A 22828-nucleotide genomic window follows, 5' to 3' on the forward strand; every position below is an offset into this window, starting at 1 on the left:
TAAACTTTTTGTTTTTTTAGTTATTAAAAAAAAAAAAAAACAGGATATAAATTGGGCTAGGTCCTGATGGGGAGAATCAAGGTTAGGATACAGTTTCTCAGGAAACTATTTTCCAAAGGGAAAAATATCCTGGTTCTCTGGAAGACTAAAAAAATAATGTCAATTACCACTTAGGCATCTCATTCTAGGATGGCTGGGTGGCAAGTCTATGTTGGGGGGGACTATTTCCTAACATTCAGATCTATGCCAAGCAGAGATTCGTCAACCCATTTTAAGCTTTCAACTTCACCAAAATTTCTTTTTTTTTAAATCTTCTTCGACCTGTACGGATCATTTGCAGATGGAGAGTCAGGAGACAAGCCTTCAGAAACAGGCTTAACTCAAGCCCATCACCGCCCTAAACAATATGAAAACACAGTAATACGAAATACAGCCTCTCAACTAGCACTTAATAAGACTTAGGTCTGAATTGTGTAAATGTGCAAATAATTCAACTTTACATTTTAAAATGTGACAGGCTGTATCACTAATCAGCTGTTCAAGTATTAGAAAGTGACTGAAATTTGGGACAGGGGCTAGGTCATACATTCTTTCATAATGTTACTTTCATTTTAACTTAAATTTCATGATAACGTAACAGCCCAGAGTAAAATGTGCATGCGCAAATTTAGAGCATTCATACTTGAATGGAAAACTGTCTACAAAGTAAGGACATTAAAGATTCGTTTCTCACTTTCTTATGAAAACTTTGACGACAACATGTTGTTACACTATTGTTTTTGGTAACAAATTGCATGAGTCCATAAGAGCCCTAATTATTTTTTTAACCTTTTGTTTTCTTTACAAACTTTTTTCATTATATACTTTCAATGACTGTAATAATACATGAATCCCTACCACTGTTTCTCATTATATACTTTGTTTTCATTATCATTCATTTATATAAGGCTAATCAAGATACCCATTCAATCAGAATTACCTATACACATAATGTTTCCACATCACTTGAGCATATCAAAAACAACCAAACAAAAAACCTAAGTATTGCTAAGTACTGAGGGCAGATGAGAGTTTCAAGATCTTTGGACACCTGGCCAGTTCATCACTTGTCACTGAAATTTAAAAATAGGTTTTAAAAGATGTTATGTTTATAATTAAGAAAAAAATAACAGGAAGAAAATGGGCATCGAAGCAAAGGAGATTTCCTGAACAATGAATAGATTGCATTTGACAAGGGCAATAACCCGCCCAATCACGTCTTTTGCTCTCATTTGCTATAAATATACAGGCCAGCGGAAGCACAGCCCATTGTTTTGACCCTCAGGGCTGTTTAAGCTTCCTGGTCTTACCTAATACATTAAGACATATGGTAAAACTTTCCCTAGATCCAGAGGATTTATAGATCTCCCACAACTTGATGAGAACGATCCCCTAGTGCCTGTAATATACTGATTCAGATATTTAAATTCACCTTTTAAAATATTTTTATTCCAAAGAGTTGTTTTCCCAAAGGACCCATCTTGGTTTCATTTTTTAAAATAAATATATATAAATACATACACGGTTTCTCTACTCAACAGAAAGAAGTGTTCTAAATACAGTACAGAATTGACAGTAAGATTTATACAGTTTAGAGAGAGCCATCACAAGCACTTGGGAAATTACATTTACACATTTATGAAAGACAAGTAGCCAAGCTGTATCTGTTCCCATTGCTCTACCCTTAATATAGCTTTTATTAAGAATAATTCTCTTCAATAGTTGGCTGGAAAATCCCTGCAGCATTTCTGTCATTTTCATAACACCATAAGGTCAGCACACTTTATGAAATAGTTATTGAGGACATGAGAAAAAGAAAGACGTTGATCATAAATATCTGACAAACATGTTTGCATTATTACACATTCCAATATGATATAATATACTGAATATTTAGATTGGCTTGTAAGAACACAACTGATGTACAAATCTTGCATGGCCCAATTATAGATGTTATTCAACATCAGTATTTTTACTCCTTTTTGGGAATCAGTTACAGCCTAGTATAACCGCAATGCTTTGAAAACTAGAAGTGTAGTACATCAAACAATGATTTGTTTGAATAATGGCAATTTAATTGCACAGCAAATTATTCTCCATTCCAATAAATATAAAACCTAGAAATGTCTTAGCCTGTGTAGTGAGCAAGAGAGAAAGCAAAGACTGGGAAGAATTTAACTGTAAAGGAAGTGTAGTTCACACAAACCTCAAACATAAAGCAAACAAGCTCTGAGATTCTGTGTTGTCACCTAAAATACACTACACAGTTTTTGTTTCCAAAAGTCCATTGTTCAGAGGAGAGCTGCTTTTTATACAGACTCTACTCAGGAGTTTCTCTTAGATGGGGAGAGGGGACGGGGAGGAGAGAAAAAATAATTCAGGGAAGACTTCAAGTAGCTCAACCCTAAGGCTAATCTGTTGCACGTGTAGTTTCTACACTAGGAAGCAACTTGTAGGAAACAACACTGCAGCTGAGCAAAGGAGAGCTGGAAACTGTTGCCCTGGGTACGATATCACAAAATGACTTGGCTATATCCCCTCTCCAGCCTAGCATCAGGGCTCAGGCAGGAACAACCATCGCGCCCCCAGGGCAGCTTCGTGTGGTTAGATAAGAACCCTCTGCTCCATCACTCTCCCTGAAATCTCCTGACCAGAAGCACACAGAAGCAGCTCAACCACGACAAATCAGTCCCTATTCTCTCTGTACATTTTTTTTTTTGCCCAATTTGTGTTCCTTTGCCTGGTAAGTTCTGAATGGCACTGTTAAACCAGACCACACAACTGGAAGAATTCACAAGTTTTCACACACATACACAGTTTTACACCCCATATTCCAAGTATGGACTTACTGAGTTTCCTTATATAAAATAGCTTATACTATTTACTTATAGCCTACAATGTCACAATAACTACTATGTTCGTAAAAATCCAAGAGAAACTTTGAGCACGATTTCAGTTAGTCTTTAGCTCAACCTATTAAAGTTTCACGCGGTATCGTAATTTAAAGTACGTAACCCTAAAATCACCAAACATACACAATAATTACACAAACCTGAAGCAGTAACTTCATGATTTCTTAATCTACTACATTACACGCAGGAGATTTCCAGTTCATTTAAAAAAACAACCCTGCTTTGTTTAGCATGCCACAACTTACAACTAGGTATTTCCTTTGACTGGCAAACAAAAAGGCAAGACTACCTTCAGTGAAGCTTTTTCGGCTTAGAAGCACGAAAATAGTATTTCTCCAGACAACATGAATTTTCCATTTCCAAGCGTCCTCTGGACACTTATAAGAAGTTTACCCCTGAAAGCTGACATCTCCTTCTAGTTTGAAGGCGTAACTAACACCATGGCTTATCTAGCAACACTCCACCCCCCATCCTAGGCATCAGTGCCAACTACGATCCCCTTTATATTAACTTCCACCATGTGCAGTAAGTGATCCACCACTCATATGGTTTGGGGTAAAAGCAAAATCCTTCCTGAACGGCATACAATAAAACACGTGAAAATGGGATGACAGCGTGGCTTAAAATGTTTTGTTTCAGATTCTCTAACAGAATAACATATGATGCAGTTCAATGGTGAGGAGCTTTTGTGTTTCCTAATAAAGACAGCTCCCAGCAGAGAGTTTCCCATGTTTTATAGTGACATCTATCAGCCAGACCCGGGGAATCCCAACATCACTCAGCTTTCTTCAGCACCACTGTTTGAGAACAGCTTCCGGCCACAGAGTGGTGCAATCTTAACAGGTCTCTGGCGCACAAAGTGCATTGTGAAAATAAGGCAATGGAGGATAAGCAATGCTCTTCCCTGACCTCAAAACCAAATCGTTAGGCATCAATTAACCGCAGGCTACAAGCATCAGAAATGCTCATCAGAAATTTAAATAACCATCACCTGATACGAATTGAAAACAGCTGACGCACTGTACATCACAGGCGGACCCAGCATGGCATGGTGCTGAGTTTTGTAAAAATTCAATTAACCCAACCATCTATCAGACGGATACATCAAGACCAGGGGAAAACTATTATTCACGTTAGAATCTGTGATGTGTAATCATGTTAATTTTTGGTTTGAGAAGAAACCCCCTATGTTTTAGTGATTACATGATCATCAGGAAATTACACAAATATTTAGAACCTAGAAATTTTATGAATGGCATAAACGTAATGCTACTTCAGAAATGTAATCAGCTTATCAGCTGATTTCTCGGACCTGATAATACTAAGGAGACCTGGGAAGAACCCTTTGCAGTGGTAAAATCGGGAAAGGTCTTTGAAACACGATTGCTAAACTTATCTTCCGAAATTCTCCTTAAGGGCCTACACATGCGAAGCTCCATAATGACACTCATCTGTTCTGACGCCCTGACGTGCCAAAGCATACTCCAAACGAAAATACTATGAAAACAAAAATTCTTGACATGATGTCAGCAAAAAGAAAACACCCAACTTTATATACTTCTCATATACACATTTTCACAAGGTGCAGACTGCACCTGTCTGTTCAGACAATGAGTTCGCCAAAAACTCTGCCACATCGCAAGGGGAATCGCAGTGCTCTGTCCTTTTCTTGTTGGACTCTCCATAGACACAAACCCCTGACACAAACCCCTGACCAAGTCCACACTCCGGACTCGAAGTGATGGGAAGACTTTACAGTCCTGTCCGACTCACCTTTCCTCCTTCAGAGGAAAAGCCCCACACGGCTGCCCTTAACAGCAACTCCTAACGAAAGAGTTCAAGAAGGCACGCGCAAGAAAGCAGCCGGCCCATTTCCATTCTACTTGACGAACGAAACCCCAAGGAATTAAAAAGTTTGAGGCGGCCCCAACCGAGGACCAAACTTGGGCTTTCACCAATGGCAATGCCTCGAAACCGGGACACTGGAGAAGGCGCTGCCCGTGGAATCCAATCCGCGAACCCTCCTCCTCTGAGGATCGCCCAGAGGCTTCCAAGCCCGAAACTCCACCGCTCAGACCGCGTCCGTCGAAAGCCCGGCGCCCGCCGCGCCCCGGGAGTGCGCCCTCCCCGCCCCGCCCGAGCGCGCCCCGCGAGGCGAGGAACTTACCGCACCGCTTGCACAGCACCCGGCTGACTTCCTTCTTGAGGTTCCGGCCCGTCTCGAGAGGGGGGAAGGATGCTCGGAAGGCGGCCGGCGCACGGCCGCTGCTGTTGGCATCGGGCTCCATGAAGAAGATATACCTGCTGTCCTCCTTGAGCCGCCCGCAGGAGGGGAACGCGGGGTGGCCCCAGGCGCCCAGGCGCACGGTGAGCAGCGAGTCCTTCTTCAAGCCCCCGGCTTTCACCGCCCACACCTGGTGCACCTTCACCAGATAGGGCGCCTCGTCTCCGGGCTCGGCGGCGCTGGGCGCGGGGCCCGTGGGCCACGGGTGCACGGTCCGGTTGGCGGCGGGCAGCGCTCCCGGGCCGGCGGCTGACGGCTGGCGCTCGCCTCCCCACGCCCCTGCCTCGCCCGCCGCCGCCGCCGCCGCTGCCTTCCTGTCGAGTGCCCCCTGCTGCCGCCGCGGCGCGTGCACCTTTCCCTCTATCACCACCGCGGCGCGCTGAGCCAGCTCCTGCACCGAGCCCACGCTGGGCGGGGACGCGTAGCACACCGAGGCCCCCGCGGGAGCCGCCTCGTTGCCGGCGGCCGCCCCCGGCGCCAGGGCCGCGGTCCACAGCAGCAGCAGCAGCGGCAGCGGCGGCGGCGGCGAGCGGGCGTCAGGGCCGGGGCGCGGGGCCCGGGGTCCGGTCCTCTCGGAGCGGCGCGGGGCGCGTCGCCATCTCATGGTGCGAGGTGCGTGCGGGCTCCTGGCTGTCGGTTCGGACTCTGCCTCGCTCCCTCGCGCTGCCTCCCTTTTCCTCTCCCCTCCTCCCCCCGCACCCCTCCCCCTTACCCTCCTCCTAATTTATTTATTGGCGGGAGCTGTGGGAGAGTTGTTTACGGGAGGAGGAGGAGGAAGGGAGAGAAGAGGTGGGTGGAACCACAGAAAGGCCAAGCAGTATAAGGGCAAAAAAAAAAAATGTTTTTTTAAGCAAAATAGAAAAAAAAAAAGCCGCCGCCGCGGTTGCTGGGAGTGACAGGTCCTCCCCGCGCCGCCGCCGCGCCCGAGCCCGGCTGTCGGGGCTGCCGTCACCGGAGGAGGACGTGGAGGTGCTGCTCGGCGGGGAACAGTCCTTTGTGTGAAGTGATGCTGCGGCGGCTGCTGAGGCTGCGAGCGGGCGGCGGGGCGAGCGCGCGAGGGAGAGATCCCTGGAGGCGGAGTTGCGTGCCTGGAAATCGCTGGGCGGCCGCGGCGGCAGCGCCCTGCGCCTCGCCGGCCTGTTTACCTGCGGGGCGAGCTCGGCCCGCGCCTCCCTTCCCCATGCCGATGCCCGAGCCCGGCCCGCGAGTCGGTCCTCCCGGGTCTTCCCTGGCCTGCGCGCCGCCTCCCTCTCCGTCGCCCCGATTGCTGCACTGGGAGGCCGGGCGGCGACCAGGCTGAAGTCTGAGGGGGCTGCGGAGATTTCCCGGGGTCTGAGAGGTGACGCTTCTTTGACCGGGGGCCTGTTAGCCGGCGCAGGAAGGGAGCACGCGGGATTTCCGGGGCCTCGTGGCAGAAAAGTTTTGGGTGAACTGGTTACCGGAGAGACCAAAGGGAGCAACACGTTCGCAGGAGAAAAGCTGCAATTAGAACAACTTTCTATCTCGCTCGCTCCCCTGCTAACGCGCACACACACGGAGCTCTTCAGGTTTGCTGCCTCTTCCACGGCTCCCCTCGTGGGACGCTTCAGGCTTGATTACCCTTGCCTTTTCTGCTGTGGAAATTCCCCGTTCGCCGTGATTTTCTGACCTTTGGGGTACTGCTGATCTGAGCACTGCTTGAATAAAATAGTGGCTCAATAAGGCCATTTGGTATAAAGTTTCTGGCGCTTCGTCAACTACTCCGCTTTTAAAAAAAAAAAAAAAAACTGAATGAAACGAAGGACGCCTCCGTGCCTGCTGGTACAAAGGATCCCAGGCATGAGGGGCTGTAGGTTAAATATTGTTCCATCTGAATATCACACCCGCCCCACCCTAACTCATCCCATCCCCCTCGGAACCCTCCACCGCTGTCCCGCCAAATTTAAGAAGCTGCTTTTGAAACAAGAATCCGTCATCTCCCAGGGATGTTCTGTCCCGGCAAGTACCACTCAACAGAAAGAACACATTTTTAGCATTTAAAGGAAGCTATTTCTCTTGCGCTTTTTATGGTAAAAAATAAATTCAATGATCTAATAAAATTGAGTCGAAGCTGTGTGTTATTCAATGGCCTACTAGATGCACGTTGTGAGAATTTAAGACTTTAAAAGCACTCTAGCTACATAATATCCTTTACTCTGGGATTCTGTGAAGTTGCCTCTAGCAGTTTCTTGAAAGTAAGTCACATAAACTTTAGACTTCTCTATATAAAAAGTAAAAGCAGATTGTAGGCCACAAAGATCTTTTCTTTTTTCCCCCTTGGCATAATATAGTTGGCTAGAAAACAATGCCTCACTCTCTCAAAGTACATCTTGGACAGATGGGGTACTGAAGCTCACTGTGTGTTTCAGCATGTGGGCATTCCTATTTCTTAGGGCTTGATGGTGCGCCTCAAGAGTTGTAATAGTGCAGGTCTGACTTCCAGTATATGTTCTCTTAAATGCTCATGCTCCTGATTTATTGGAAGAAAGTGGTCAGACATCCAATCCTACTGGTGGCTTCACTCTTCTTTGACCTGACCTCACACCTTTCTGACTCTCAACCTGTTTGGAGTTGCAACTCCAGCCTAGAACGCTTTCTCCCTTCCTCTCCACCTTTCAGACCTTGTATCAGCTATCTACTGCTGTATGACAACCCAGTCCAAAATTTGTTGGCCTAAAACAATATTGATTCACATAGCCCAGGATTCTGTGGATCGGTGAACTTTTTTTTTTTTTTTTTGTGGTACGCGGGCCTCTCACTGCTGTGGCCTCTTCCATTGCGGAGCACAGGCTCCAGATGCACAGGCTCAGCGGCCATGGCTCACGGGCCCAGCCGCTCCGCGGCATGTGGGATCTTCCCGGACCGGGGCACGAACCTGTGTCCCCTGCATCAGCAGGCGGACTCTCAATCACCGCGCCACCAGGGAAGCCCCTGGAGCGGCGATTTTGACTGGGCTCACTGATGGTGCTGCTGGGCGCTGACTAGTCTCAGATAGCCTCAGCTGAGACAGCTCATCTCTTAATGGATGTGGTCTCTTTCAACAGGCTTAACCTGGGCTTGTTCATGGCGGCTGGACAGGTTCCAAGAGAGTGGACAGAAGCATGCAAGGTGTCTTGAGGCCTGGCCTCAGAACTGGCACCTCACCACTGCCTGTGTTACAAGGCGAATTACAGGAGTTCTCCATGTGAGGAGCTGGAAACTTGCATTGCCAAGGGGCAGAGATTCGGGAAGAAGACCTGAGGCCATGTCTACAATCCACTACAGATAGTAAGCATCCTTTGAGGTCCACCTGCCCCCTGTAGCCTTCTTAAACACTAGACACTCAGAGTGACCCCAGCATTTGCAGCCCCCCTGCATTTGCAATCTGTCTTGTGCCTCATTTTTGAACATGTTATTTTATTGTGCCCAAGTGTTTCCGTTTGACTCCCATCTCTTCAACTAGTAAAAGCTTGTTAAAAAGCCGAGACGGTGTTTCCAGCATTCCCGTTTTAACCCAACTGGGGGGGATATAGTAAACACTCAATAAATGTCAGCTGATTAATCAGGACTGATGTGGTAACGTGCTTCCCACACGTTACCCCAATACTACCCACCCTGTCACGGAGATGGAAGTCCGGGAAGTGAAAACAATAACATTTAAAGCACTGGCTTACAGGCGCAGATACCCCTCTTAGGACTTCACCAAGCATTTTATCTATGATTAAACATAAGCTGCTTCATATGTTTTTTTAATGCCCTTTTTCTGTATTTTTTTATGCCTTTACCTCACTCCCACATTCTCTTCTACTCCTCTCTCAGCTAAGTAGTGTTAAGGGGTAACTCTTGTGGATCTTTTCTAAGCATAGGTGAGAACCATTTGCACGTATATTTCCTTGCTGTTTTTGTATTGGAGTCTTCCTGTTCAGGTGCTCCCAAATGTTAAAAGGATGTTTCCCTTTTGAATGAAAGGGGGAGAACATTTCTAATATGATTAACATATACTTGAGAAATGTATGAACAATTGTTCAGTGTGATTACATGCTCTTCAGAAAAGGGACAATTTAATTGGTCCACACTGTTTTAAAAAGACAAAAAGAAAAGGGCTCATTCTTGGAAACATCCTAAAACCAGGGTACTTAAACCCTGCACCAGACTCACTTGTGCATCAAAATGCACCGATTGCCAGTCCCATCCCAAAGTTTCTGTTGCAGAAGGTCTGGGGGTAGGGCCTAAGAATATGCATTTCTAATAAGTTCCCAGGTGCTACTGATGCCACTGCTGGTGGAGAGACCACACTTTGAGAACCACTGACAAAAACTTTAGATTTATTAACTCCAGGATACGTGGCATAATGATAATATAAACATGTGTAAACATATTTAAGCATTGTATTCAAATATTCAGTGTCCCCTCCATCACAAATTTTCCCCATCCCAGTTCTGAAAAGGAAATATGGATTGCCTCCTTGGTTATTAGAGACTGGCCCTATTTACTTATCCTGACTAGTTAAGATGACCACCTATTGACAGTAAAGGTGAGTGTTTCCTTGAGGACTTAATTAGTCTCATTGGTCATTTGGAACCAACAGAAAAATGAGCGATCAGAACAGTTGTCATCATGTTACCTGGGAATATTTTATGTGCTCAGGTGGGGAAAGAACAGACAAAATTATGCAGGTAGAGGTGAAATAGTATTTTTACTAGTTTAGAAAATCTGAAGAGGAAGTCCAAAGTGCAGTGGCAACCTGAAAAAGTTTTCTCACCCCCAGCACTTTATACCTGATTAGATGCTTCTAAATGGTGGCTCTTGAAGGGGCAACAGGAAATCCACAGAGGCACTGATACCTACTTTATCATCACTGACCAACAGCATGTAGAATGCACACCTTCAGCCATAAATGATGAAACAACTCTTCTCCTGGTCGTGGTGTCTCGAATTTGCAGTCTCCCAAAGAATCCTCACTTGCTTAGCCGCCTGTCTTGGAGCAGACATAAGGTCCAGAAAAACTTAGGACTCTGACTGTTTAAACGTACTTTTCTGTAACAGGCTGTAAGATACTTATTTCTGACCTGGTCATAAAATTCAAACGGTGATTCTCTGGTGTGCACCAATCTTATATCACTATTTGTTTAGACTGTGATTCAGTTGAGTCAGTGAGTCAGCTGTGATTGCTGGTCTAGGCTGGCGATCCTATCTCTCCCATCATCTGGCCCATCTGTCTGTATGAGTTAATGATGTTTTCTGATGGGTTAGAGAGAGAGAGAATGGGAGAGTGTGTTTTCTGAAGGAGAAAGGAGGAACCTGGGGAAGAAACAGAGGAAAGAGGAGGATGGAAAACAGAGGGCACTATGGGACGTGTTCCCCAGGCTCCAGCTCAGAACAAAGGCTCATGCTTATAGGGACAGAACCACAGTAAAAGCTGAAGTAGCCTTTTCGATGAAGAATGTTATAACACTTAAAGGCACCACGCCACGCATGTTGCTTTAAAACTCAGGTGAAAAAGTAAAAAGGCTATGTGAAGGGGAAGACCACTTTCCATTTCTGGGAGGAAGGACCACTGCAGATGTGTCCTGAAGGATCTAAGGGGGAACAAGACAGCAGTGGGGATGTCACTGCACTTAGAAGTAACGGAGCTGTGTTCTCATCGCAGCGCCTCTTAAGAAAGAAGACGGAAGAAGCATAGCAGCCCGAGCTCATGTGTGGCAGCCCCGTGGTGGAAATTCCCAGCCATTACATAGCACACTGGAGGGGGAACGTGGATAGCAAGGTAGGGGCCTGTTATCATCACCATGTTAGCTAATAAACTAGAAATAAAGGTATCAGTGTTAATGTGACTTCCCTGGTACCCTCCTTGGGGACGATGAGATGATGAATATTAATGTTATTATTAACATTATTATTGACTATATTATATAACACAATACAGTGATATAAAGAAAGAATCATTATCATCATTTTGCAGATTATTGAAGGCAGTTGTTCAGATCAAATACTATTTTTATTTTATCACTTTTCATTGAGCAAAAGTTTCTTTCTTTTGCCTTATTAGTACATGAACCATCCAATAGAAATAATGCTACTTAAGATAATGAATATATTATACATAAGTTATTCATTTCCCCTCAAAGATTGATTTGAAAATTTCACCGTGATATCATTACTGATATTTAGGAGTCATGAATATGAATTTTTTTTATTTCTACGAACACTTTATGGGACTTATTGTTGCTATTTACAAATATGCCAAACGTGAAGAAAGAAGAGGCTCTACTGGTAGGTTTTGCATCAGCTCTTACTATATCTACTCATGAAAGAGTGGTATAAATAAATATTTTATTATCCACCCCCTAACCTGGGGTGCCATGTTAGAACATTAGTTCTAACTTTCTCCATTAGTTGATGCTTTGACTCAGAGAGAAACACATCAAATCTTAGACCAGGAAAGAATCCTAGGTGTCTAGTTTGAAGTTCTTAATTTTATAAATGATAAAGAGGTTCAGAAAAGCTGACTGCCTTTCCCAGGGTCATAAAGCTCTTTATTTTTAGTATGAGGTTTAGAACTGAGGCTCCAGCTCTCCCAATTCTGTGCCGTGCCCACAAGCCACAATAGTTTAACTAAAAACCCTGTCATAAGCCTCCCTAAAAAGCCGGCAGCCTTTCAAAAACCATTTCTAGAAGTGATAGGATACACAATCGTAGCACTTCAGAAACGCCAAGCTCTCAGCACCTACAGTGCTCAGTTCTCCATCACAAAGGTCTCCTCTTACAAAGGAAAGAGGTCTCGGCCCCTAAGCCAGCACTGAGCCATCTTCCGGCTGCTTCTCCTGAGAACACCATTCCCAAAACACAACAAGCAACAGCTTGCTATTTGTGGTCCCTCTTTCTTCAGTGTTTCATTTTTCCATAGTTAAGCTCTTCTCTGGCATAAGACATAGGCCCCAGTTGGGACATGAAAAAGTTAAAGACTTTTCCATCATCTTTTCCTGGAATACATCCGTGTTGAGAAAAAATCCAACACTGGCCCCCATAGGAGGAGGGCAAAGAAAGACTGAAGAAACAGGCAGATAACTCCAGATTGGTGGGTGTCAGATTTAATAAACAAAGGACACATGAGGCTTGTCTTGGGCGCCGCAAAATAAGCCTAACTCTGCACCCGCCCGCCAGAATCTTAAGAGTTCATATAGAGGCTTTAGCAGCGTTCAGTCACGTGTACAGTCCAGGTAGGCTCACATTACTCTCCCAAGGCTGTGACCCTGAACTGGGTCCAAGTGCGGAAATAGCAGGTGAAATGTACATTTCAGGCACTAGAGTAAGGAGCCTCCTACTGACCGGGTCCAGTTCACAGGATGACCTGTGGTCATGTCCTCTTGATGACCTCCTCCAACAATCAGAAGAGATTTGTTTCAGGGTTCAAAAACAACTCCACAATGAAACACCAACAAAATTCACTGCAAATATAGATAGAGAGCAGTATCTCCTAAGTCATGAAGTCTAAATGGAATTATGAAGACTGCTCCAAAAATAAGAAATTCGTTAAGCTATAAAGAAACTCATTAAGCTATATATTTTATTACAAAGGATATGTTCTCTGAGCAATATGACCAAAGAAGATATTATAATGGGTATTACAAACAGCTAAATCTTTGGAATGAGACTAGTGAGTCTTTCCATGACAAGTCCTAAAGATCTATCTACAATTTATGGTGGGATCTCCAGTGGCACTGGAACATGATTTTGAAGCCTTTTCCAATGTTTACAGGACACGTTCATCTTTCACCCTGTAATCTTATTTTTAAACTTAGTCATATTCTCATTAAACTCTATATTAGAGGAAATATCTAATATTGTGAGCAATAATATGGCATTAGATGTAAACTCTACAGCCAGATTTCCTGAGTTCAAATTCCAGCTTCAACCCTACTAGCTATATACCCATAGGCAAGTTAATTAACCTCTTTGTGCCTCAAGTTTCATTACCTATAAAATATAGCTAGTACAGTAACTCCCTTTTAGGATGAAATACACTTGATTAGATTAGCATGCATAAAGCATTTAGAAGAGGGCCTAGCACATAGTCAGTGGCATATCAATTACTATGATTTTATTCTCATTCTTGATCACAGTGACAACTGCCTTAGAATTACTTTTGTGTGTGTGCAGGACAAAGGCAATTAATAAATGTTTGAATGAATGAAGCAACAGATGAAGATCATATTAAGGACTTGTTTTAAAAACCTGATTTTAGGGCTTCCCTGGTGGCGCAGTGGTTGGGAGTCCGCCTGCCGATGCAGGGGACACGGGTTCACGCCCCGGTTTGGGAGGATCCCACATGCCGCGGAGCGGCTGGGCCTGTGAGCCATGGCCGCTGAGCCTGTGCGTCTGGAGCCTGTGTTCCGCAACGGGAGAAGCCACAACAGTGAGAGGCCCGCGTACCGCAAAAAAAAAACAACTGATTTTAATATTCATAATAAGTCATTCCCAATAGACTGAGCCCCAAACATTGATTCTTTGGGGAAAGAATCCACCGACTTCTGAACTTCATACTCTGGGCATAACATCCCCAAAGAGCCTCCTTAACAGTCAGCAAAAACACCTTACTGCATAACCTATCCCCATGTAATCAGCTGAACAGTCTCAACTTGGTGGGAAATGGCGTTACTTTTTTCTCCAGTCACTGCTTTTAAATACGCTCAGTTGGATCTCCATCTCTTGGTCCTTGTTTCAGACAGATCCTGTAGCTTCCAGATTTTTACAAGTATGCAAAGAACGCAACCCCATTACGTGAATGTAACTGCCGTGCAGGGATTAAAGGGGTCTGGTCCAGTCTAAATCTAGTGCAATCTCATCACCAATCCCAAGCCGCTCTCCAAATACCCCAAATCGGGCAGCCATGTGGGGGAGACTGGCCTGTTCCCTCCCGTTTCCTCCCCACCCTCCCCCTGTGCTTCTGGCTTTTCCAGGGTCTGGGTTAAGGAAGATCAAATTAAAGGAAAGGCGTATTTTTTGTTTGCTTCAATTACTCTGCATTTCAGTTCTTCCTTGGTTAATACTGGCTGGCTATCAGTGACCTCTTTTGGGCTGACATCCAAATAACTAGCACTTTTGTGACGTTCACGGGGAGCTTCTTTAGGAGTTTTGCAGGTACTCAACACTGCACAGATCCCAGACAAAGGTGATCCAGGTTTTGGCTTACCTCTTGAAATTCTCCCTATCCCTAATGGTATATCTCCTCCCATCCCAGTCTAAGACTATAGTGTTCTCTTGCCACGGCGAGGTACCTTTGGGAGAGGTACTTTGAAGATAGCTCTGGGACTTCCCTGGTGGTCCAGTGGGTAAGACTCCACGCTCCCAATGCAGGGACCCGCGTTCAATCCCTGGTTGGGGAAATAGATCCGGCGTGCATGCTGCAACTAAGAAGCCCACATGCCACAACTAAAAAAAAGAGAAAAAAAGATCCCGTGTGCTGCAGTTAAGACCCGGCGCAGCCAAAATAAATTACATAAATATTTTTTAAAAAGATAGCTTCTAGGGCTTCCCTGGTGGCGCAGTGGTTGAGAGTCCGCCTGCCGATGCAGGGGACACGGGTTCGTGCCCTGGTCCGGGAAGATCCCACATGCTGCGGAGCGGCTGGGCCCGTGAGCCATGGCCGCTGATCCTGTGCGTCCGGAGCCTGTGCTCCGCAACGGGAGAGGCCACAACAGTGAGAGGCCCGTGTATCGCAAAAAAAAAAAAAAAAAAAAAAAAAAAAAGATAGCTTCTACCTTCCACAGCACTCTCAAGCCATAGGAAACTCAAACATCCTTTCCATGCCAGACGATGACAAGGTGGGCTACTACCCACTCATTTTGCTCTGTCATTATAGGTGCTCCATCTGCTGTCCTACCTTCAAAGTTCCCCAGGTAAGAAGTAGGTCCCAGTCTCCATACATCAAGGAGCACCTTGATCTCTGTCTCCCAGGGAAGGCATAAGGGCTTCCATGTTTCAACAAGTCTCTAGTGGAGGAGAGAGCTGCCAGTTTCCTCATATTCTAGGGACCCGCAATATCACCTTGTAGCTTCCCTGCACCCTCCCAGTTGGTTTGAAAGAGGTGTTACCTTCTTTTACCTGAAGTGAGTGGGAAAATGCCACAGTCCTCCCCAGTTAAGCCAACTGCTCTCTACCTTTGTGTATTCCTTGCTTCCCTCCATGGGAATGAGGTAAGGAGTAAAAGGGTGATGATCCCAGGACAAGTCCGGTCACAGGTTACTAAGTTCACAAAGTTATCTCCTGGCTTATATTACCTTTGTGCCAGGCATGGAATTGGGGCAACATCCCAAAATCAGCAAGGAAAGTATCTGAAATGCTCTATAAAGGAAAAGTAAAAGGGAAGGAGGGCATTTCTTTTCTGAGGTCATTAATACAATATGAAAGATCGGCCAAAAACTCATATGGTAAATAGGAATGAAAATGTCTGTGAACCCTACTTTTATCTACAGCAGATGTCAGCCTACCAAGAACAAATATTTGGGAAAATACTAAAGCAGTAAGTTATTTTATCTTGATATTAAAAATGCAGATGCAGTGAATAATTGATTAAAATTGTGTTTGATAGACTGAGCATTCTTTACTATATTATGAACATTCAGTTATATGCACTGTTAGTTCTGGAATTTTAGAAAAGGGTCAACTCTTTAAATAGTTACTTTTCTCTTCATTAAGTTAAATTAATGTACAATTCTTGGATTTCATCCTTGGCCCTCAAGGCAAAAGTTCTTCATTATTAAAGCATTTTAATTTAGAGTTTATATATTCACCACTTAAACTTTGCTATTCTCTACTTAATTGTGAAATTTCAAAACATTCATTGATAAGAGTTTTTGTTAGGTTGACCAGATATCATAATGATTTATAAGCAGCTTCTGATTTATACAAGCTTAACATGTGATATATATATATGGGGGAGAGACAGAAAGAGAGAGAGAGAGGTGCTTGTGGCCGGGAGAGAATTGTGAAGCCAAGTGCCATGTGACCAGAGAACTCTTCTTTCATCTGGAAATTCCATTCTCCTGTCTCTTCAACCTCTTACTGCCCAGAAACGCTCCTAACTATATCTTTATTCTGTTTTCACCTAGGAACTGTATCAATGAGATTCACAACGGGTTCAAGATACCATCGTTTTTCTGTCAAGAGGCATTCAGAGAGGTAAATTTCCACTGCTGTAATTTATTCTTCTGCAGTAGCGACACTCTCCTGCCCTTACAGAGTATCTCTATCCCTGATCCCACCCACTCATCACTCCTTTTTAATTTCTGTTACAAAAATGTGGTCACAAGTATTCCTGCAGCTCAATATGAATCATATTTGAATTTTTCCATGGAAACATTGGTTTAGTTCAGTGCTGTTGGGACACCCAGAGACTAATGAGTCATTGGAGGGTTGGCCTGTGGATCCCACCACCTGCAATTGTTTCTATAGGAAATCGTGTCTGGAGTTTCAAACAATGGACGTGAAATGCTAAGTTAGAGATACCCTGCGTTCTTTACAAATAACAGAAAGATCAAAGAGGGAAAAGCTCCTTATCAAGTTCAACCTTTTCAAATGAACAACATTGACATCTTGTGTCACATAGAAGTTATCTTCAGAATTCCCTCTTTTATATAAAGCAGCAAACTTCCCCTTGAAATTAGTTCTTGGTCCAATGAAGAATAAGATCTTCCTTCATGTCTTCTCCATGATCTAATAAGTTAATCTGCTCTACACTCATCTGTTCTTAACATCTTTACTTTTTCCATCTCCCCTAACATTTTCTGTTATATTTCTGCCTCAAATTCTAAAGTTCTGGTAACAGGCTAGTTGATAGTAGAACCACCTTCCTATTGTCTTTATCCCCCAGCTTGACCAAATTTAGTTATGCTGAACCCTGCTACAGGCTAATGTTACCTGGATAGTCTTACTTTTCCACCATTCACCAGCAGGCTTCAGATGGAAGCCATGCTTAAAACTGCCCTAAGGTCTAGGAATCCGAGAGCAAAGAGCTTAGTGTCAGCATCCGTGGTTTCATGACAATTTGGGGAGGAATGGTAGAGGTTCTTGAAGTTTTCACCAGAGTGAGTAGAAATTTCTTGAGGTTGGAAACTCTTGAACAGAAGACATTTTTTTTTTTTACAAGTTTTGTTTATCAAAGTGATGCATGCATATGGTCCAAGATGATACCACTTCTATAAGATTTGTTAAGTCTCAAAATATCCCTACTCCTCATTTCCCCGTCCATAAAATGCTCACTTTCAGCTCTTTTAGTGACTCTTGTTTTTTACCCCAAGAACATGCTTGCACAGCTATTGCTAGATTTTTTTTGTTCAGTTTTAGGCATTATCTATTAACTATGGAAGACAGGAATTTAGCTTTTTTTTCTCCTTCTAGCCCCCAAAAAGCAGCACACTCTCCATGCCCCAGTAGTCTTAAAACAAAATTTTGATATTCAGTGGTTATATTATCATACCTATGTATGTAATTCAGGACTATGCCATGTAATAAGCTATGACTGAAATTCCTTCCCTGCTCAAAATTTTACCTACCCTGAAGTAGGGTAGGTAAAACAATTATTTGGAGTTTTTCCCATTTGTTTAACTTTCTATGTACTTACCCCTAAGTCAACCTCAAATCCTTCCTTACCTGTCTAAACACCCTCCCATTGCATTTATTTACATTAGCTATTCTATCAGCTTCATTTTCTTAAAGAATTGTCTTCCTAAAATTCCAACCTGTTCTAACCTCTGCCAGTTACCCTTGTTGCCTGATGAAGAGTTTTTACCTGGAGATTCCGTTTACTATCCAATGAATGGACCTTGCTTCTCTCCTGAGTTGAATCTCCTGTTTCTTAGATACAATGTCTCTCTTTTTCTTGGTCCACGCCTTTGTTTTAATGGAATACATCCTTCAGCAGCCTCCCAAGAAATGGAGTAAATGTTTTAAGAAGGTCCTTATACTTCACTGGCAATTAATCTGTCCTTACACTTCACTGGCAATTTGGCCGAGTATAGGTTTCTCGGTTGGAAGTGATTTTCCCTTAGAATGTAGAAGTTACTGCTCCATTGTTCTTTGTCAGCATTGTTTTTCTGAAATCTGCAGCCATTCTAATTCCTGTTCCTTTTTATAAGATTGGTTCCCTGCCCGCACCCGCCAAAGGCTTGTGGGATCTTCTCTTTATCCCCAGTGTTCTGAAATATTGTGATGGACCTTGGTGGAGATCAATTTTTAACAGCTTTGCAGATTCCTCCCTCTGACTCCTTGATCCTATATGCCTGCTTCCTCTCCCCACAGACATAATCCTGTAGGTTTATTCCTTGGAGAGGGTAATATAGGGGGTCTCTGGACTGGGGGACATCTTTTACCTAGTATAAGCCTATTCACCTTTTAATCTCAGCTCAAGGGTCTTCCCCTTTGAGAGCATCCCTGGTTCAACCAGCCTGAGTCAGTCACTCCCTTTTTTGTGCCACTGTTGTGTCTCATATTTACCTCTATTATGGACCTTATAACACTATATTGCATTGTCTGTTTCATTTACAAAAAATCAAAGTCAAGGATAATGTTTTATTTCACTATGAAATATTCTTCTGATCCACAAAAGGAAGTAAATTGATTTCTTATATATGCTAAGTCCTTTATATACTCCCATTGAATCCTTAAAATCCAGTGAGAAATGCATTATAATTTCTACTTTACAGTTGAGGAAAACAAACCTTAGAGAGGTTAAATTACTTCTACAGGACACGCAGATAAGCAGCGGAGCTGGGATTCAACCCCAGGCCCACTTGTTTCCAAAGTTAGCAGCCTTTCTTCTTTGCTCTTAAATGAATCAGTGTGTCCATCCTCCTTGCAGGTTCCTCCCCGTACCTCCTGTAGTGGTTTCTAGGGCTGCTGTAACAAATTACAACAAGTTTGGCAGCTGAAAACAAGAAATTCATTCTCTCATAGTTCTGGATGCTAGAAGTCTGAAATCAAAGTGTCCCGCCATAGGCTCTAGGGACAATCTGTTCCTTGCTTCGTCCAGCTTCTGGTGGCTGGCTGTCAGCATTGCTCATGGCTGTACCGCTCTAATCTCTGCTCTACTTTCACATGGCCTTCTCCTCTCCATCAGTATCTCCCATATGTGTCTCGTATAAGGACACTTGTTGTTGGGTTTAGGACCCCTCCAGATAATCCAGGATGATCTCATCTCGAAATTCTTAATTACATCTGCAAAGACCCTTTTTCCAAATAAGGTCACATTTACAGGTTCTATTATTGGGGGGACCACCATTCAATCCACCATACCTCCATCCTCTCTTACCCCTTTGAAAAGAAACAGCATTGTTTGGAAGAAAGGCCTTGGCTTTGAAACAGATGGACTTGGATTCTAATTCTAGCTCTGCCTCCTACTGGCTGTGTGATGTTTGGTCAGTAACTGAAAACCATGAGCCTTTCCCTCTTCTTTAAAATGGAAATATTTGTTTCACAGACTGATTTGAAGATTAAATGAAGTAAATCACCTAACACACAGTGGATAGGAGTAACTGCTCATTCTCTCGCTACCTTTATACATAACCCCTCTCAAAGGCCAAATCACAAACTCAGTGATACATACTAGATTTTATTAAAAAAGCACTGAAAATAAGTTCAGTTTTTAAACACAGCCATCGTTTGAACTCTGCACTTTTTGCTCTTAGCTACTTTCCGTTTTCAATTTCCTTGGATCTGGTTCTGATCTTAATATAGGTAAAAGTTGCATGGCTGCATAGTCAAGATATGAGTTTTAAAAGATTTTTGCATTTTTCTCAAAAGTAACAAATATTTAAGGGATGTGTATTACGTGCCAGTTTATAGGTCTCAAAAATGTGTTATTTTATGAGACATACCTCATCCTTTTAATCCAAAATAGCATTGTCTAACCAACTCTATTCACCACATTTAATACTAGACTACTTTTGGCTATTTCCAAAACCAGAATTTATCCTCAAGGAATGAATATTTGATACTCCTGAGTACATTTTTTTTTAATGTGATAAGTAGCATAGTTGGGTGGAAAGAATAACAAAACATAAATCAGAAGAACTTGCTTCAAAATCCAGTGTGTTGGGCTTCCCTGGTGGTGCAGTGGTTAAGGACGCCTGCCAATGCCGGGGACACGGGTTCGAGCCCTCATCCGGGAAGATCCCACATGCCACAGAGCAACTAAGCCCGCGCGCCTAGAGCCCATGCTCCGCAACAAGAGAAGCCACCACGATGAGAAGCCCCTGCACTGCAACTAGAGAAAGCCACGCACAGCAACGAAGATACAACACAGCCAAAAAAAATTAAAAATAAAATAAATTTATATTTTAAAAAATTCATTGTGTTATTACCAACTATGTGACCTAAGGGAAGTCATATAATCTGGCTGAAACCATTTTTTCTTCTACAAAGAATGATGCAGATACCTGCCTTGTTAACTTTTAGAGCTGTTGTTAATACATGCTCCATGTAAAAAATATACAAACCCTGGACTGGGCTAGAAATACGAAGTTGAATGTGAGGAACATAGACCCTGACCCTCCCTAGTGGACAGAATCAAACTAAAATTATATCTGCGAAAGCATCTAAAAATTTTTTTAAAGTTATATGTGTTACTGGACCCCTCATGTTCCCAGTAATGATGGTCACCCTACAATCATGGGATAATACAGAACCCAATCTTAAGCCTCTTTATTTATGATTAATCATGGGCGTAGGTAATACAACAGCGCCTGCCCAGATTAAAGGGGTAAAAGCTCCTAAGAGTTAATAAGGGCTAAATCTCACAATCCATCCAAGCTTTCAGAATTCTCTTCCAGTCCTGCAATTCGCTCTCCTATTACGTGCCCTGTATGACCCTTAAAAATTCTTATCATAGTTTGTAAGGGACCATCTAGAGCATCAGACTGAAGATGTCGCCCTCCTACCAGACCCCAGAGTTATCTGGTGGTCTGCAGGGCCCCTGCAGCATGCAGTGCTGGCCCAAGAGCATGTGAAACCCTCCTCCGGGTCAGACTACAGCCTTGTGTATACTTATTAGCCGAGTGTCCTCTGTATCCTCCTTCATTAATACTATAAATAGATTACACAGTCCTACGGAGCAATTAAAGGAAAGGTAAGTGTAACTATAACCTTTCCATTAGCACAAAGGCAAACTACAACACATGTTAAGAAAGGCAGGACACTAAAAGAAAGTGGGATACACCCAAATAAGACAACTGGAGTACTGAAAAGAGAGAAATGCAGACCAAACAATGAGACAGCTTTGAGATTATGCCCTGCTAACCTTAAATATATTTGCTCCATTTTAAGATCTCTTCAATCCCATGAAAATATAAAGCACAGTCAATGTATCATGAGCAAGACTCACTCAGCACGCAGCTAATTCCATTTCCCAGCATTCCTTGTGGTCAGGAACAGCCCCGTGATGGGTTTCTGGTCAATGGAAGGTACGTGCGTCACTTCCAGGCCTGGTCCACGGGCATCCCGCTGGCTGGCTGGAGGGAAGATACCCTTGGATGCCTCGTGGGGAAGATGGTAGAGTCTCCATCAATCTGTCCGAGTTACCCAATGGAAGAGGGACACTCGACTCATTTGCCTACCCTTCCAGTACCATCGTGGGAACAGGAAAAAAGACTTCTACTACATGTGAGACTTCATAACATTTTGGAAATTAAGACACTCTAAATAATAGATTCCAACAGAAATTCCTTTAAAAAAAAAACAGAGCATGTGTTTTGAAAATATTGTGAATCACACTACCGTCAGTGAAGTTCTTGGGAGGACACAGAGTCGTAGTTACCAGTGTGGGCTTTGCAATCAGATGGGCCTGAGTTTGAGTCCACGTTTACCACTAGGTAGATTCATGGTATTGATTGGGTTACACTAAGTCTCAGTACTTTTTTAATGTACAATATTTGGGATATTAATTGGGTCTATTTCATAGTATTGCTGTTTATCACAGTGCCTGGCACATAATAAGTGTTCAAGAAAAGTTGTCTTGGGGCTTCCCTGGTGGCGCAGTGGTTGAGAGTCCGCCTGCCGATGCAGGGGACACGGGTTCGTGACCCAGTCCGGGAAGATCCCACATGCCGCGAAGCGGCTGGGCCCGTAAGCCATGGCCGCTGGGCCTGTGCGTCCGGAGCCTGTGCTCCACAACGGGAGAGGCCACAACAGTGAGAGGCCCACGTATCGCAAAAAAAAAAACAAAAAGAAAAGTTGTCTTATTATTGAGTGTATATCGTTCCAGGTAGTTTTAAAAATTAAACCATTAATAGTCATTAGGGCTGTTATGGAGTCATTCAGGTTCTCCTTCCAGACAAAGGGTAGGTTATACTTCCCTTCCCGCCTCTCGGAGTTATATGTATTCATATGGTAAATTCTGACCAGTGAAATATGAGTGGAATTGACATATATCACTTCTAGGTGGAAGGTTTTTTCATAAATTTATTTATTTGGCTGCGTTGGGTCTTCATTGCTGCGTGCGGGCTTTCTCTAGTTGCAGCGAGTGGGGGCCACTCCTCGCCACGGTGCGCAGGCTTCTCATTGCAGTGGCTTCTCTTGCTGCGGAGCACAGGCTCTAGGCGCG

At 43.7% G+C, this 22828-nt stretch overlaps 1 protein-coding gene and 1 long non-coding RNA gene across 2 annotated transcripts in view; one reads left to right on the top strand and one right to left on the bottom strand.

The window, feature by feature from the left end:
* NRG1 (neuregulin 1) overlaps nucleotides 1-5879 on the bottom strand; it is a gene marked incomplete at its 3' end in the record, with an annotated part of 1011332 nt that extends 1005453 nt beyond the window's left edge. The window contains exon 1 of the mRNA XM_079909270.1: nucleotides 5119-5879. Coding sequence (XP_079765396.1) covers nucleotides 5119-5839 — 721 coding nt within the window. The 5' untranslated portion in view covers nucleotides 5840-5879. The remainder of the gene's footprint in view (nucleotides 1-5118) is intronic.
* A 2433-nt stretch (nucleotides 5880-8312) lies between these two features.
* LOC307179732 lies at nucleotides 8313-16401 on the top strand. The gene is made up of 3 exons (XR_013825530.1): nucleotides 8313-8520; nucleotides 10883-10999; nucleotides 16344-16401. It is a non-coding gene; the product is annotated as an uncharacterized lncRNA (long non-coding RNA).
* Nucleotides 16402-22828: the final 6427 nt, after the last annotated feature.

Source organism: Stenella coeruleoalba (genome assembly GCF_951394435.1).
Source record: "Stenella coeruleoalba genome assembly, chromosome: 21".
Classification (NCBI taxonomy): domain Eukaryota; kingdom Metazoa; phylum Chordata; class Mammalia; order Artiodactyla; family Delphinidae; genus Stenella; species Stenella coeruleoalba.